The sequence below is a fragment of the Papaver somniferum genome, chromosome 10, assembly GCF_003573695.1.
Source record: "Papaver somniferum cultivar HN1 chromosome 10, ASM357369v1, whole genome shotgun sequence".
Lineage (NCBI taxonomy): Eukaryota > Viridiplantae > Streptophyta > Magnoliopsida > Ranunculales > Papaveraceae > Papaver > Papaver somniferum.
Window position 1 is genome coordinate 131,982,222 of NC_039367.1, and position 16,951 is coordinate 131,999,172.

General features: G+C 37.7%; 1 protein-coding gene and 1 long non-coding RNA gene across 2 annotated transcripts; both read left to right on the forward strand.

Annotated features, from left to right (window-relative positions):
• Positions 1–2,193: 2,193 nt before the first annotated feature.
• Positions 2,194–2,604, forward strand: LOC113318280. Its single transcript, XR_003344389.1, has 3 exons — positions 2,194–2,308; positions 2,404–2,448; positions 2,543–2,604. It is a non-coding gene; the product is annotated as an uncharacterized LOC113318280 (long non-coding RNA).
• A 6,593-nt stretch (positions 2,605–9,197) lies between these two features.
• On the forward strand, positions 9,198–14,585 carry LOC113318584 (pre-mRNA-processing factor 19-like). Its single transcript, XM_026566770.1, has 18 exons — positions 9,198–9,336; positions 9,449–9,534; positions 10,163–10,234; positions 10,328–10,390; positions 10,589–10,675; positions 11,341–11,482; positions 11,579–11,700; positions 11,818–11,934; positions 12,070–12,165; positions 12,254–12,313; positions 12,704–12,778; positions 13,036–13,140; positions 13,230–13,346; positions 13,443–13,520; positions 13,595–13,691; positions 13,903–13,954; positions 14,048–14,118; positions 14,227–14,585. Exons 1-18 carry the CDS (start codon positions 9,324–9,326, stop codon positions 14,334–14,336), a joined length of 1,563 nt encoding a protein of 520 aa, XP_026422555.1. The 5' UTR covers positions 9,198–9,323; the 3' UTR covers positions 14,337–14,585.
• The last annotated feature ends 2,366 nt before the right edge of the window (positions 14,586–16,951 follow it).

Consider the following 16,951-nt stretch of genomic DNA (forward strand, 5'->3'; position numbering starts at 1 on the left):
GAAGAAGATAATGGTTGATGAAGGATTAATGAACAAGAACACTGCCGCAACTCCAAGAAGGTATATTTTCACGAACTTAACTTTGTTTCTCTTCTTTGTTGTTATGAAATTTGGGTTTTTTGTTTAGTATAGGGTTTCAATTTAAGGATTTTCAAATCGATTTGAAAATTAGGGTTTCCCAATTTATGAATTTTTCCAATTAGGTCTGTATAGTTGGTTATGAGTTGTTCCTGAAATGGTATATATTCTGTTGTTGAACACGATATGTGTTTTGCTACTGAAATGGTCTATTAATGGTACTTTGTGGGTATGTTATCAGTTTGAAATTGTCATTAGGTTAGCAAAAATGATTTTTTCAGGTTTGAGAACATCTGTTTTATTAGCCTGCTTGTTGTATGTGAACTGTGGTTTTACTAGTTCGATCGAAAATAGTCTTTAAAGAATCCATCTAATTTTATGAAGGTTTAAAGATGATTTTGATTAGAAAGTTATATTCTTATATTTGTGTGGTTGTAGTAGAAGGGGTTTCTGAGATTACATCTCATTAATGAGTTCCTGAAATTGAATCTTCTTTTTGTTATCCTTTTGTCTCTAGATTTATGGGTGTTTCTGAGATTACATCTCATTACTTAGAGCATTATACTTGGTTTTTGATAATATATAGATGTTTATTTTGGTATTGGTATGTTGCATCATGTTTAAGAATTACGAGATTGGTTTTTATTCAAGTGTTTTACAAGCACTTTCACCAAAAAATTTGCAGTGGTCTAGCCAGGGTCTCTTAAACTAGTATTGACTGATACTTACGAGATTGAGAAAGTTGACTGATCATATATGCTATACGCATTTTCTGCTGAAGTTTTGCGTTCAGGCACTTGTGTATCTGTTTTGTTTAGTTATTTTAGCATTTTTGTTTATGAATTTTATTGTACATATCTGTTATAACTTAATAACTTATTATGAAAATTCTCTTGCAGTCACATGGAACCTGATTCTGGACATATAGTTACAAATAGTTGGAAACAGGCCCAAGCAAATAACAGGTTAGATGTCTCTTCTGTCATGTTCTGTTAGTCAAGATGATATGCTTTTATTTAGTTAGTAAACTGATTAATTTCAATGTATTGACGTTAATTTTTAGAGAGATATGCCTACCCCTCATGATTCTATTACCATTTTGCATGATTTTTAATGATATTTTGTCGTGTTAAACCATGCTTTACCTAATTCTTAGAACCTGTTGTCAAAGTGATCATATTCTGTTCTAAAATTCGTTTTTTTAGCATATGATGAATATCTGATAGTGGTAATGCGAGTTTGCACCTGTATCCGAGTTTGCTGGTAATGTGTGTAGCACTTCATATCAATGACCGGCATGTTCACATTTGAACAAAGATTTGTGGTGTGTTGGCTTGTAGTTTTATTTTGTTTCGTACTTTCATCTTGATCACTTTGCTGTGTTACTGTTTAATGCTTCAGATAAAAAGTATCTTTCTTAGCTAATAATTGCTTTGGTGCATATATTTTTGTTTAATTTGTTAGATGGCTAGGCAGTTAAAATCTAGCACACTGTGAGCTGCTATTTAGTTTTCCTCTTACCACAGTTTAGTTTCTTTCCTATTGGTGTATGTGCCTATGCTTAATGTCTCCCTCTGTTTCATCTTCCTACATTTTTAATCAGTCTTTTGTCTAAGCATAATCAAAAGAGAGATTACTTCCATGATACAGTATATTCTTTTCACTGGCCCTGTTATTGGTCTATTGCTTACAGTTTGATTGTTTGTCTGCTAGTGTGATAATATGATGTATGTTGGTGATAATTTTTTTTTAGCATGATGAATATCTTTTAGTGATAATGCTCTTTTGTTATGTAACAGGGATTCAACACCTCAGAAAGGGCCAAGGGTAACTTTATCTCACAGGAAAAGCCCGAGGCTGATTGAAAAAGCTAAAAAGACAGTTGGTGTTAATTTAGCAAAGATGGTTCTGGATTTTGAGAACCATGTTGAGGAGCCGACACAGGCTAGTAGTCAGGGCATTGTGAATCTAGATGATGATTCACTAGGTACTGAATTCTGGAAATCAGCCGCGGATAAAGTAGATGTTGTTGAAGAAGCTGTCAATGCGACTAAGGAATCAGTGTTGCACCTTCAGAATCTTAATGCAGATGATTGTCACCCGGAAGACCAACCATGGAGCCAACCACTCATATACAGTGAGGGTGAAGATGATGCAGATTGGAAGGAGTTTTTACACAATTTTAGTATGAAAAGCAGTGCTGGTAAGGATAGTGAGGAAGACGATGAAGGTAATGTTCATATTTTGAAATTTTAGAAATCATCGATTATGTTATGTTTACAATTTGATATTAATGTGTATTTGTATATGCCTCTGAACATGTAGATGATCATTATGACCAGTTGTTGGAGACGGATGATGAAGTTGAAGGTAGTGTTGGTTTCTCTTTTAAAATTGGTTTTTATAATGATATAATACCCGATGTGTTAATTACTTTTTCCTTGTTGATTGTCATGACTTGCAGTTGTCAAAGAAGTTAAGGAACCACTGATTGATTTTGAGATTGAAAAGGGTAAAGGGAAGGAAATTGCTAATGGATCGGAAGATGATTATGGTCCTGAAATGGTTGGTAGGCCATTACCTAATCATGAAGTTAGAGTGGTTGATAATGGGCAACATTGGTTTGATGACAGTGATTTTGAAGATTTCCTTGTTGCTGCTGATTCAGTGGATAATGAGTTATTCCCTGAACCAGAAAATGAAATACAAGTTGTAGTTGATGACAGAATTGATGAGGGGATGGAATTTCCAGACAAGACCGCTTTTAAGAAACATCTCAGAAAATACTGTGTATCTACTAGGACAGAATGCAGGTTTAGTAAGAGTGATAATTAGAATCAAGGCTGTGTGTAAAGGCTTTGGAGAGCCCATTCTATGTCCGTGGTATATATCTGCAAGGAGGATCCCTGGTGAGGCGACTTGGAGCATAAGAGATTTCCACTTGCACCACACTTGTATTGGGGATCCTTATGGGAGGAATTCATGTGCAAATCCAGAATTTGTAGCTCAACATGTGATCAACAAGCTAAGGGAGTCACATGGAAAGAATGTACCTAAACCTTCTGAGATTGCTGCCGAGTTTTGGACAAGCCACAACACCTTGATCCCGTATCACGTTGCATGGAAGGCTAGAAACAATGTGTTGGAGAGGATAAACGGAAGCTTTGATGAGAGTTTTAGACTCATACCAAGTCTGTGTGAAATGATCAAAAGGACTAATCCCGGATCAATTGCTACTTTCACTTACGGAAGGTAATATTATTTCTTTAATTGTTCGTAAAATTGATTAGTTTGAGTTCTAGTTTTAAAACTTTCCTTGTTTCTTCGTGCAGAGACAATCGCTTTGAATCTGTGACCATATCTTTTGATGCCCCAATGAGGGGTTTTATAAATGGTTGTAGAAATGTGGTTGGGCTGGATGGTTGTCACCTGAAGGGAAAGTATGGTGGTGTCTACTATCTGCCACTGCTCTTGATGGGCAGAATGGATTGGTTCCTTTGGGTATCATGGTTTGTAGAAACGAGTGTGCGGAGAACTGGTTCTTGTTCTTGAATAATCTCAAGCATAGATTGGCCGATCATCCCGTTGAGCCAATCAACTTCATATCTGATAGACAGAAGGGTTTGAGAGACGCTGTCCAAAAGTTGTTCCCTACTTCACCACATAGGTTCTGCTTCAGGTTACAAACTAACCTCCAACCTGATCATTTTATTGTTACAAAATACATAAAGTATGTTCTATATTCATGGCAGGCACATGTATGCAAACTTCAAAATGCACTACAAGGGATCTAAACTACACACACTATTCTGGAATGCTGCTAGAGCTTATAAGCCTAAACACTTTCAGGTTTGTTTTAGTCCGTAAATGAAATGAGTGACATTTTTTATTCGTAGAAAGTAAAATTCTTGTAACACTAAATATGTTCAACTGTAGGCACACATGGATAGTATGATGTCAGAGAATGTTAGTGCTTGTCAGTATTTGATGGGCGAGGATCCTAAAAGCTGGTGCAGGGCCTTTTTTGACCACAAGAGCGCTTGTGAACACTTGAGTAACAACTTTTTCTGAAAGTTTCAATAACATGATAACCAACATTAGGGAGAAACCTGTCTGCAAGCTAGTTTTGATGTATGGACAACTGGTGATGGGGCTGTTTTACAAGAGAAGAAATGCTTGTGTTGGATGGGATTCTGGGGATTTGGTTCCTACTGCCAAAAAATTATTGAAGAAGATGTTTAAGAAAACAGGGGAATATAAGGTAGAAGGAGCGGTTGCTGGCAAGCTTTATGAAGTCACAAGCATATATAATACTATATTCACCGTTGACCTTGAGAAACATACTTGCAGCTGCATGCAATGCCAGCTGAGGGGTTTCCCCTGTCAACACGCAGTCTGTGCTCTGCAGCAAATCAGTCCCAATTGGGTTGAGTAAGTGTGCAGAACACATGTAGTTTTATCTATGATTCTTTATTTATTACCAATATGTGAAATGTTAAACTTGTTTGTTTTTATTGTGTGCATTTTTATAGGTATTGTGCCAGATACTACTCAGTGGATAACTACAAGACCACCTATGCCCCTGATATGGTGCCATTGGAAGGGCCTGAGGACTGGGATGAGGTTTTTTCCTAACTCTCAACTATTCATGTTTACTTGTCCTTAATTGGATCTGATTTATGTGTGCACTATGAACTTAGACAACCTTTTACATTACATTATTAGGTTTACCTTAAATATTTGTGTGTATCTACTTAAAAGTACAATTGTGATACATGAATTCAAAGTACTCAGTGAAATATCTGAACTCAATTCTTCTCAATTCTTGTATGAACCCTGTACCTAGCTACTTAATGGATTTTAGTGTTTGGAAGCCGGATTCCAGACCCTGCAGTAACATATATAGTGTAGATATTTAGGATGTTTAATTTTTGCGGCGGCTAAGTAATCATTTTTAGTATTTTCATTCATTCTTTGTTTTTTTTTGCTATGTCTATTACTTGGGAAGATTATTGTACACCTATTACTTACTAGGTTGTTGATCTCTTTATGCAATATTAACTTCCTTTGTTCTTCTCTTATACAGCCAAGAACAACTATTGTTCCTCCGTTGCTCATTAGGAAACCAGGCCGGCCTAGGAAGAACAGAAGGAAGGCCTATAATGAGACCCTATCCGAGAAGAAAGTCAGGTGCTGCAGCAAATGCAAGCTGCCTGGTCACAACAAGACAACTTGTCCTGGTGGTGCAATTGGCTCTAATACAAAGAGAAATAGGTCTACATCTGAAGAAGGAGGACTGGCATTTCAATCCCAATCATCATCACAAGCTGGAAGTGCTGGTGGTTCTATGCCTGCAACGAAGAAGCCAAGAAAAGCTACGACTCAGCAGTAGTGTTCACTGAAGATTTACTTGAAACTAGTTTTGGTTAGGATGTCTTTTGTTTGCTTTCAAGTGAGACCTATGAAACTTCATGCATTTGCTATGTTTATTTGGTTATGTTTTAGTTTAGCTTTTACTTTGTTTGGATATTAGCTACCTCCCAGAGATATTGTTCTTGGATGTTTTGAGTATTGGATCTTTGATTCAATGTTATCAATAAATGGTAGTATTAGTGTTATTTGCTTGCCTTGCTCTGTTTATGCGATTTTATGGTTCTTCTGTCTGGTTTCTAACAGGTGAACAAGACAAAGTTTTTCGATGAGATCTCCTGAAGAAACGAGGAAACAAGTTTAACTGAAGGGTATATTGGGCATCTTAGGTCACCCTAAATCTGCCACATGTCAGTTAACACCAGTTAACTTGTAACTTGATGGAATCTTTGTAACGGGACTACTTTGTAAGTTATCAAAAAAACGGAATTATTTTGTAAACAACTTTAGAAAATGGGACATATCTGTAAATGACCCAAAGTTAAATTCTCCCTCTGCATATACATCTCTCTTAAGTGAAAATTCTGGAATCCATCGAGAAGATGCGTTAAAGTGTTCGACTGGTTCTGATAATCTTTTGGTGATGCCACCACACCGTAATATGGATACCTTTGCTGGAGACCTTCAGTACAAAGTGGAACAGTAACAATATCTCCAACAAGTGATATAGTCTGGACTTTCCAAGATATTTGAGGGCATATTTGACGAACCCATTTGACTGCTGGGATACATATATGCTTCTCTCGTCGGTGATGGAGGTTGGGATGGAAGGTCCGTGAGTAGCAAATTGCCAATTGCTGAAAAATCAACACTACCCAAGTTTTTTGGATAAACAACAATATTTTGGTACCAACTATAGTAATCAAAGTCATCATCTGGGGTTTGGATCAAATCTTCAGCTTGTTCCCAAGATTGTCCATTATTTATCACTGTTATCCAATCATCATGTGAAATTTTTGAAGTTGGAAACAAGTTGATTGCTTTTACTTTTCTGCCTTGTAGCTGAAACATATGTCTTTCTTTGTAGTACCAAATACCATGACCCGTAATAGGACTGTAAAACACAACTCGCTTGAGGCTTAACTCTAGCATGTGTTATTGGTTCATTGTACTCGTCAATAGAAGAATACGACATTGAGTTAATGTTGATACTAGTTCTGCACAGTTGCTGCATCCTCTGAACAACAAAGACATTTTTCATTTATTTGACCAACCCAATTATCAGCTTTGTACTTGTACACGACTGGAAAAATTAATCGGTTTTCGTGAAGATCAGGTTCGCAAACCCTGAAGTAAGTATACCACCAATACTGAAAATAACATTGATGAACATTGTTGTGTTAATGAATCACCAGTTTAACAATTAACTCGATAGTGAATCAAATAATAGAAAGGGATTGTGGCTCTTACCTCCAATACGAACCAAAATCCATTCAAGTTATATTTATTCCTACACAAGCATTCACCGAGACTTAAGTATAGCTCAGCTAAAATTGCAAACTCCAATCATAATTTGGCGCTTTAGTTAAATCTTTTAAAGACTCGAGAAAACCAATTAATGCCACTGAGCTAGCATTGAGAAACATAACTTGGCCTAACAACCACAACACAAATATACGTTCAAGCTCGGGATAATCGTCAACTCTGTTATTATCCATTTGTGTAGCATAACGGTTCAAAAAAAGCCTTCAACCCAGATACTCTTAATCCATATGAGTGTAATATTATGGAGTCTGGCTTTCCTTCAATATCATTTGCGTACAAGCAGTGACAGAGCTAGACTTTTACTCAAGTGAGGGCAAAATCATGAAGTAAAAATTTGGTCATAACGGCGGTTAGGCGATAGATTCCGCCCGATTTTCTTTTGAATTTTAATTGATTTTGTATCATTTTTTAAGTGCAAAGTATTCTAATTAAAATATAGATAGTACTTTACATTGTTTTGTATATTTATGTCATCTATTTGATGTAGTTTTAATTATTAAGTTTATAATTTTACCCAATTAAGTAGAATTTTGATTTTATCGTACATATTTTCCGTCACAAGTTATGTAATTTACAAAAAAATTAAGCTTAATGTAGTTAAATCTCAAAATCTCAAGTGGGGTCGGTCCTCGTTTCCCTCCATCGGTACGTATAAGGGAAGTAGTTGTATTAATCTTCCTTCCGATGTCCACTTTAATTGGTGTAGTACATCACCCTCACATTTTATTCCTGTCAGCATATACAAATCTAATGGTGTGAACCGTAGAAACAACATGGTCATAAATATAAAGTCTGTATCTAAACTAAAAATTGAATCTTTAAAAAATTAAAGTTTATATCTAAACTAAAAAAATAAACTATTGAATGAAAAAATAGAACTCATCACACTCGAAATCCTTGAAAAAGAACATATCTGCAGTGTTCCACCAACGTTCTATTATAGCTCGCACTACTTGAGTCCTGTGGTTTTTGCTTTTCATGAAATATAAACGCTGTCAAGGATATTTTTGCAAGGACTGTTGAACAACTTAGGGGAGGAGCCCAAACACTTCAATTATCTCAGACCACTGACCTCTTAGTTTAGGTAAATTAACTCGCTCGGGATGGTTAGATATATGCGTAGGTATACACCAAGTCCAACCAGTTGCCTAACATTTGCGAACTCTTTTTCTTTATCCCGGACCTAGACGACATCACTATCTGCAGTAGATTTTCTTTTGTCTTTTCTGTTTCTTTTTCTTTGTCTATTTGTTTTGGTACTCATTTGTAAAGAAATTAGGCGAAAAATCGCTCTGGTTTGCTCTCCAGGGAAGGGAAAAAGAAATTTGTATGAATGAAAACTGAAGAAAATGGTGATATTTATACACGGTAAAGCACCGATCGATATTGGACGAGTCTCAATCGCTGGCGGTCGAAACTAGACCTAATGATTCACAGTCGATCGCTAGGGATCTAAACTCGAACGCTTACCAGTGTTTCCATAATGGCGCGCCCAGTTTACCAGGCCACCTGGCATGGCATATGGTGGGTTAGCCATCCCCATAGGAACCGGCCTTAGCATTTAGAAATGTTGGAAAAACACTATTCTAACATGGGACGAAGGAAGGATGAAACGCAGAGGCCGACCGAAGCTGACATGGGACGAGTCTGTAAAGCGGGACATGAACAACCGAAACTTATCGCAGGAGCAGGCGCTGGACAGACAAACACGGAGAGCGGCGATCCACGTGGAAGAGGTAGAATTTCGGAACGTAGACTAAACGACCCCCATTTCTCTTGTAAATTTTCTTTGTCTCTCAATAAGCGAACACGTAAATGCAACCCTGCAGAGTGTGAAGGAGGGGAATCCCCCTGTAACACTGCAGTTGGAAAGATTGTGAAGGGGAGTCCCCCCACACATGGATAGGGTGTGAGTATATCCACGTTAATGGTCGAGAATTCGTAATCCCATTAAAACAATGTTTCTCCATCTGGTCCCAAAAAACACAAAAACGGCGAAGGTAAGCGTCAAGTAGGTGCCTGTTTTAGTGCGGGTTGTGCATGACTTGACAGGCCGGCATAAAAATTATGTTATACATTTACGAGAAAATCTTTAGTTTACCCCGTACTTGCTACTGGAAAAAGATTTTGGTTAACACTATTCTAAACTCGATACCTCGCGTCACCCGCCTGAACCCTGGAATCATAAGAATCCTCTGATAGTTTACTATTAACAGAATTACCCTTCATCCGTCTTTTTAACATTAGAATTTAGAACCCCGCTAAACCTCTCTTTCTCCATTCAGTCTCTCTCCCCGCAGAAACCCTAGTTTCTTCGACTAATTTACAGAATGATCTGCGCAAGTAAGTATCTTTCTTTTTCATTCTCTACCATTCATCCTGTTCCTCTTTCTAGATCTAGGGTTCTTTCCGCATTAACTTTTCTGTGTCGTTATTGTTTTTGGTTTCGTAATAGTATCTGGTGAAGTTCCGGAAGAACCTGTTGTTTCAAAAAAAACTGGTCATCTTTTTGAGAAACGATTGGTTGAGCGTCATGTAGAGGTTCGTGATTTCTACTATGGTTCTTGATTTTTGCTGTTAATTGTTTTGATATTTTTTTGTTCTAGATCTGTACATCGGTAAACAAGTACTTAGAATTGTTCTCTTGATTTCTGATATCTTTGTGTTTTAGGTGTTTTGGCAATTACTTGCTTGTTCTTGCTGTTCACCAGAATACTGCCTCAAACCCTATATTTGAACTGGTTCTAGTTTTAGGCTTAATAATTAGTTGATTATGTTAAAGTGAATGTAGTTTGAATGATAGTCATTGGTGTTGGTTGACTGTTTTTAGTGTTTGTTTCTTGTACTGAGAAGAACTAGAAAGATTTAGCTAGTGAACAACTGAAACATAGAGTGGGGAACTAGATAGTTTTGCTTAGTGTTGTTTGCTTACGAGTAGATTTAGTATCTCACTTGAAGATAGATGATAGCCCAATATTTGAATTGCTGATGTCATGTATAGTTTAAATGGTGGTCACTGGTTTGGTTGAGTACATTTTCGCCTTTTCTTATTAAAAATGTGGTTTCCAACTCATTCCTTTGCTAGCTAGTGAAATATAGAGACAAACTAGAAATTCGAGAGGGTCAGAATTATTCTGACAGTTCGATTTCTTGTTATTTTGTTACATAGGATTTTGGGAAATGCCCTGTGACCGGGGAGCCACTTACAATGGATGATCTTATGCCCGTGAAAACAAATAAGGTGAGATATGTTAATCTTGTTACTTATTGTAGCTTCTAACATTGATATTAATATGTTATTTATTTTACTTTTTGTCTTAAAAAATTTGTGCAGGCAGTTAAACCGAGACCATTACAGGCTGCAAGCATCCCTGGATTACTTGGAATGTTCCAAATTGTATGTGATCTCAGCGCTTGGTTTGTTTGTTTGTTTGAAGCTCGGTGGTTTCCTTTTGATATTTGTACTAGTTAATAATTATTATGTCTATTATAGAGGACCTTTGTTCATGTTCTAGCTTCCTCTAGCCCAGTTTTTGAATTTCGTACCTTCTTGTTTGTTCATATTGTAATTTTACTTATCGTTTTGTCTTTATAGGAGTGGGATCAGTTGATGCTATCACATTTTGCGTTGGAACAACAGTTACATACAGCAAGGCAAGAGCTAAGTCACGCTCTCTACCAGGTACAACTTTGGCTTGGATGGGAAGCTTAAATTCAGCTCTGCAGTACTTGTGTTTGTTAGACTGTAGGTTGACATTTTATTCCCATTGGGTATCTTAACTTGATTACATTTCTTCCAATCTACATCTACATTTGTGTATAAAATTTTTGATAAATCAGTTTTTGTACTGGTGTAGAGTCGGATTGGCTATTTTGTTTGATTTTCTTACATTCAATTAGATCACCTGGCTATTGTCTCTTCTAGAAACCAGGCTTCATTGAGGGGGTTCTTGTCGTTTCTTCCACCTGTTTGGCGATGTCATTGACCATCTGTTGCATATTATCAATTTAGTCCGCTTCAGTAAGCATAACTAATCTTGTTACCACTAACATTCGTTTGGAGTATGGATATATTGGCGTGTTTTATCTTAATTTCAACAACAAAAAACAAAAGGATCTAAGAATAACATGGAAATGTGGTTTATATTACGTACCCAAGTGTCTTCTTTTTATGTGCCTGATTAGAGAGTGCAACTTAGTTTGGTAAGGAAACAAAGGTGATACCGAGTTTTAGTCTCTGTAGTTTGTTCCTTCTTTTTTAGTCATGCATAACGAAAGCATGTTCTTCTTTCACATATATGGCATTTCATCTTTAATTGCGTTAATTAATGTAGTCTTTGTTGACAGCATGATGCTGCTTGCCGTGTTATAGCAAGGCTGAAAAAGGAAAGGGATGAAGCAAGGACTTTGCTGACTCTGGCAGAAAGACATGTTCCATTGCCAGCATCAACAACTGCAAATGATTCCACATTTAACAACGGGAAAAGAGGTACTTGTTCTACATCTAATAAGGTCGAGTTCTTCCAAGTATTTTCCGAACAATTCCATATCTTACCAGTTACCATGTAATCTTATGTGATTGCAGCTGCCGAGGATGTGAATATGGACCATGATGGGAAGAGATCACTCCCTGGGATTTCAGCTGATATTATTGCCGATCTTACCGACTGTAATACTTTACTGTCACAGCAGCGGAAAAAACGCCAGGTATTGTTTTCAATGTTCTTAGCAAGACTCCAGATCCTTTTGCTTCAAAAGGCATAGTTAGAAGTTCATTATCCCGCTTTCACACACTAATAATTGTCTGTGTTTGTTCGTTTCCAGATTCCTTCCACATTGGCTCCTGTCGATGCCCTTGAGAGGTACACCCAGCTTTCCAGCCATCCCCTTCACAAAACTAACAGACCTGGCATTTTGTCCGTTGACATACATCCATCCAAGGTATACAACTATAAGCTGCCATAGTGCCATGCTGTTTTTGGTACTGTTACATTCATTTCAACTAGCCTCTACTTTTGGAATCCTCATGTAGTTATGAGTCCGAACTTTCTGATCATCCCATTTATTGACTAGCAGGATATCATTGCAACCGGAGGGGTTGACACAAATGCTATTGTTTTCGACCGCACATCAGGGCAGATTTTGTCTACACTCAGTGGCCATTCGAAGAAGGTCTTATTCCTCACTAGGCATCCTTTTATCAAGCTCTTTTATGTTTGATAAGATAATTGTGGTACTGAAGCCGTGTTCTTTTTCGTAGGTTACCAGTGTCAAATTTGTACCCAAGGACGATTTCTTTGTTACTGCTTCGGCAGATAAGGTGATCATAGACTCATTATTTCAATTTTATATATCAAGCTAAATATATTAGACTGTGATTGTTTGTAAGGGTTTGTTGTGGACACCATGTGATCCAGAACTAGAATAAGCTCCCTGAATAGTTTCTATCTCTACGTAGTTAGTTTCTTGTCTTCTTTTCTTTGTCCATTAACTACCTATAACCACCATACTGTGTATTTAAAACACTACAAATCTGTCAGTCAAGGGAGCTATCCTGGTAATATTATTAATTCTTTTGGTTGAGAACCCTCAAATTGTTAAGGTTATTAGTTGATTTTATTTATTATTATTTTATTTTAAATTTTTGACTCCCAACTCAACTGCTGTGTCACCATGTTTGATGTTTTCTTCTTTTAATTTGTCTCTGCAGACTGTTCGTGTGTGGCAAGGATCTGAAGATGGAAATTATAACTGTCGACACGTCTTAAAAGATCATATTGCCGAGGTGAGCTTATTCATACCTGATTGTCAGTGTTTAATAATCAGGAGGTGCTTCTATTGGCATGCAGTTGGTATAAGCATGTAGAAACACGCACATTGGTTGCAGGATGAAGCCATTTATATTGTACCCCTTTATGTATTTTATTTTTACTTCTTAAAGTTAGTAAAATTTAAGTCATGGGTGCAGAAGTTATCATATTGTTGCATGCTAAGAGTTTCATCTTCCAGGTGTTTTTTATGCTGACTGGTGGTTTTTTTCAGGTGCAAGCTGTGACTGTTCATGCCACCAATAACTACTTCGTCTCTGCTTCACTTGATAGTACATGGTGCTTTTATGACCTTACTTCTGGATCATGCCTCACTCAGGTCTCACTCTTTTTGTCACAGACACTTGCACACACATCTTCATCTAAATCTAGCTATCAGTTGAAAGTTGATTGATTGATCATTTGCAGGTCGGAGATACTTCAGATGGAGATGGCTATACATCAGCTGCGTTTCATCCCGATGGTCTTATCCTTGGAACTGGAACGTCACAGGCTAATGTTAGAATTTGGGATGTGAAAAGTCAGGTATAGGTTTTCTTATTTGCTAATAAACCATCAGTCACTTTCACTTTCTATCGCTAGATTGTTTCATGCACGTTTTATTTACTTTGTCTTTTGCAGTCGAATGTTGCGAAATTTGAAGGGCATAGTGGACCAGTTTCTGCCATATCTTTCTCTGAAAATGGCTACTTCCTGGCGGTACGTGTTCCACACTTGGACATCCTTAGACAACAAAACATACACATTTCTCATTTTATTCCTTACTTCATCAGACTGCTGCTGATGATGGGGTTAAATTGTGGGATCTTCGAAAGTTGAGGAATTTCAGGACCTTTGCGCCCTATGATTCAAATACGTCAACTAATTCTGGTATATGCTTCTTGCTAACATTCCTCCACATGGAATCCTTAATTAAGAACTGTCACCTTTGAGTGACCCTCATTGAGTTATTCCCCCCTGTAACCAAATGGTGTTGATGTTTTGTTGTAACTGACTTGATAGTTGATATAACATGATAAACATACTGATTAAACCAGTTACGATTCCTTCAAGATGCTTGACAATATTGGTGGTTTTGCAGTGGATTTTGATCACAGTGGAAGTTATCTTGCCATTGCTGGCTCTGATATAAGGTTGGTAGTGCTTTTGCTGTCAAGATCAGTATTATTTTTCCATAATTTAAGTCCTATTACTGACCAAGTTTGGAACTGCTTTTGCTGTCGCAGAGTGTACCAAGTTGCAAATGTGAAGTCAGAATGGAACTGTGTCAAAACTTTTCCTGATTTATCCGGCACAGGTCTTGTTTTGTTTAATGTTGGCTCTTTCTTTCTATTTATTAGGTGGTTTCTAGCTTCATGCGTAGTTTTGATTTTATGAATGATATTCATTGAAATGATTGATGCAGGGAAAGCAACATCTGTGAAGTTTGGTCCAAATGCTCAGTATTTGACAGTTGGGTCAATGGACCGAAACCTCCGCATATTTGGGCTGCCAGGAGATTCTGCAGAGGAGTAGGCGTTGTTGTTGAGGCACTCCTTTGAAGGTGTTTGATAGCTTATGTAGTACTTCTGACGCTCCCAGAGAAGCAGAGGTACTTTTGTGAAGTAAAAAAGAGTAGAGAAGTTATGTATGGACTTGTAAGCTTAGTACTTGTAAGATGAACTTCTCATGATATTTTAGGTTCTTTCTAATCACAGTTATTCTTCATTGCGTAGTGTTGAAATTACACCAAACAATTCCTTATTTATTCAAATAATGCAACAACGAAAGCTTCCGAATTTTCAAATCCACCCAACAGCACCACAATTCAAACAAGTAGGAAATGATTCGAGGGCAGCATAACAGTGATGTTGGAATAACCAACTAAATTCGTAAACAATGGAGTGGAAAGTATTCTTATTAACACATGGCTATAATCCTGCCGCAAAATAGCACACTCATCAAGCGTTGGTATGTGAAGTTACGTGAAGTTTGGTTATCAAATGACTTGTGAATTGATCAATATATTTTCTACTAGAGTAACTATCGTCGATAGGTTAGACTAGGAACATAGAAATGCCGAGACTCGCTCTTGTTAACATATCTCGCCCGAGATTGGAACTTGAAAACCAGTTTCAATCAAGGCTTTTTAACCCGCATAATCAAGACCGGTTGACGAATGCTGATCGAAACGAGCAAGGTCGTTCTGTTTGGCAACATCTTGGAGGTCTGGTTAACTCGAAGGGAGCCAACCAAAACATACAAGTGATCGATCTGGATAGGCCAGAGAAAGCTTTGTTAGGTAACAACCATGTGGTTATTGAAAATTTACCTAGACGCAGACATGTACGACCTGAAGAGCAGACACTCGATCACGGCCAGAAGTAACTCAACAGAGTACGCCCAGAACCGTCGTCGGGTCAAAATGCCCCAGGAATGACGATGAAGTGGTTCGAGATCGGTACGACGAGAGAGAACCGTCTAGAAGTGAATCTTCAGAACCCGAAAGAAGATGACCTAGATGCAGAATGGAGATCCTTAAGGATAGGTCAAAGCAAGGAGAAAATTCCTCCGATGTGGATGTTAATGCAATAAGAGAGGCTAGTCTATGTAGGATGATCGAGAAAGTAATAACTAAAAAACATTCCAAAGAGGACAAGCTAAACAGACTTCACCGAGCCGCTGGAGTGCCTTTCATAGATAATATCAGAGAGTTCCGGCCACCAAGGAACTTTCAAGCACACAAGTTACCAGACTTCGACGAGAAAGTGGACTATCCAAATCAACATGTCTTACACTATGAAACTGCAATGACCCTCTGGTAATACAGTGATGAACTAATGTGTAAGATGTTCCTGCAGTCATTGAATGGTGGAGCAATAACATGGTTCAACCAGCTCCGGACACAGTCGATTAGAATTACCAAAAGTTGATTGATAAATTGTGTTTGTATTACAAACACAATCTATGTGATCGAAAGGGATGTCATACACTATTTTTTCTGAAGGTTCAAAAGGTGAGAGCATCAGACAGTTTACCTGACGCTTCAAGCAGGAATTGACTGAAGTAGATGATGTTCACGATAAAATTGTCATCAGGCCTACCAATAGGCATACCCATGTGATCGAGCGGGTATATATAATTCCTTAGTTCATATACCAGCCAAAACTTTGGAAGAATTGTATGATAGAGCAGAACAATATGCTCGGGTATAGGATGATTCAAAGGCTCGAGAAGTGACAGCAGTAGACTGAACATCCAATCATCAAAATGATGGGAATAAAGACAAGTCAAAGAATTATTCAAGTGGACAACCCAAAGATCAAGGTGAAGCTCGAGAGAAAAATCATGGTGAAAGAGGGGAAGCTGGATATCAAAAATAACATGATAAGGCCGACGCAATTGAGCATCCGACTAAGTGAGTTATATGAAAAAATAAGCAAAGATTTGAGACCCCCTCGACGTATGGCAATAGACACACGTGAAAAACGTGACAAAAAATACTGTGATTTCAACAAAGACATTGGTCACGCGACTGAAAATTATCGATATTTACAGTCCTAGGTCCAGAAGATGATAGAAGTTGGTGAACTACATGATATCAAAAAAGATAAAGGGAAAAGCTTAGGAGGATCCAGGCACATCACATGTGATTAATGTCAGCCATGCCATGATCCATTCAATGTCCAGACGAGCATCTGAAGATAAAACCAGGAGAAAGCTGAGGCAAGTGAAAGAATGGTGTGTGATGAAATACATCGATTTTTTCAGTGGACATGGTGCAGAAGTTTTGTACCTTGGATGCTCAAAGATCGAGTTCATTGAAGCAGATATGAGAGGAGTGTATAGTCCCCATAATGATGCTATCATTATAATTGCTTGGATTTGAATGTTCCGAGTCCATCATATCCTAGTAGATACGGGAAGCTCAATGAGTGTGCTATTTTGAGGGACCTATTCCGCTATGAACCTCTCTCACAACTTGATGATTGAAGAGGACAAAAGTCTCATAATTGGTTTTACTGACGAAGTTATAAAGGCGATTGGAAAAGTGAAGCTACCCATTGTTGTTGCTAAAAAATCGCTTTTGGGCAATTTCTTGTTGTTGGACTGTTGAGCACCTTACAATGTAATCTTGGACGAGACTGGAC

Coding starts and splice junctions, on each gene's coding strand:
- LOC113318584 (XM_026566770.1), top strand. Junction 9,535..10,162: donor TGGTTGAGCGTCATGTAGAG/GTTCGTGATTTC, acceptor TTTGTTACATAG/GATTTTGGGAAATGCCCTGT. Junction 10,235..10,327: donor TGCCCGTGAAAACAAATAAG/GTGAGATATGTT, acceptor AAATTTGTGCAG/GCAGTTAAACCGAGACCATT.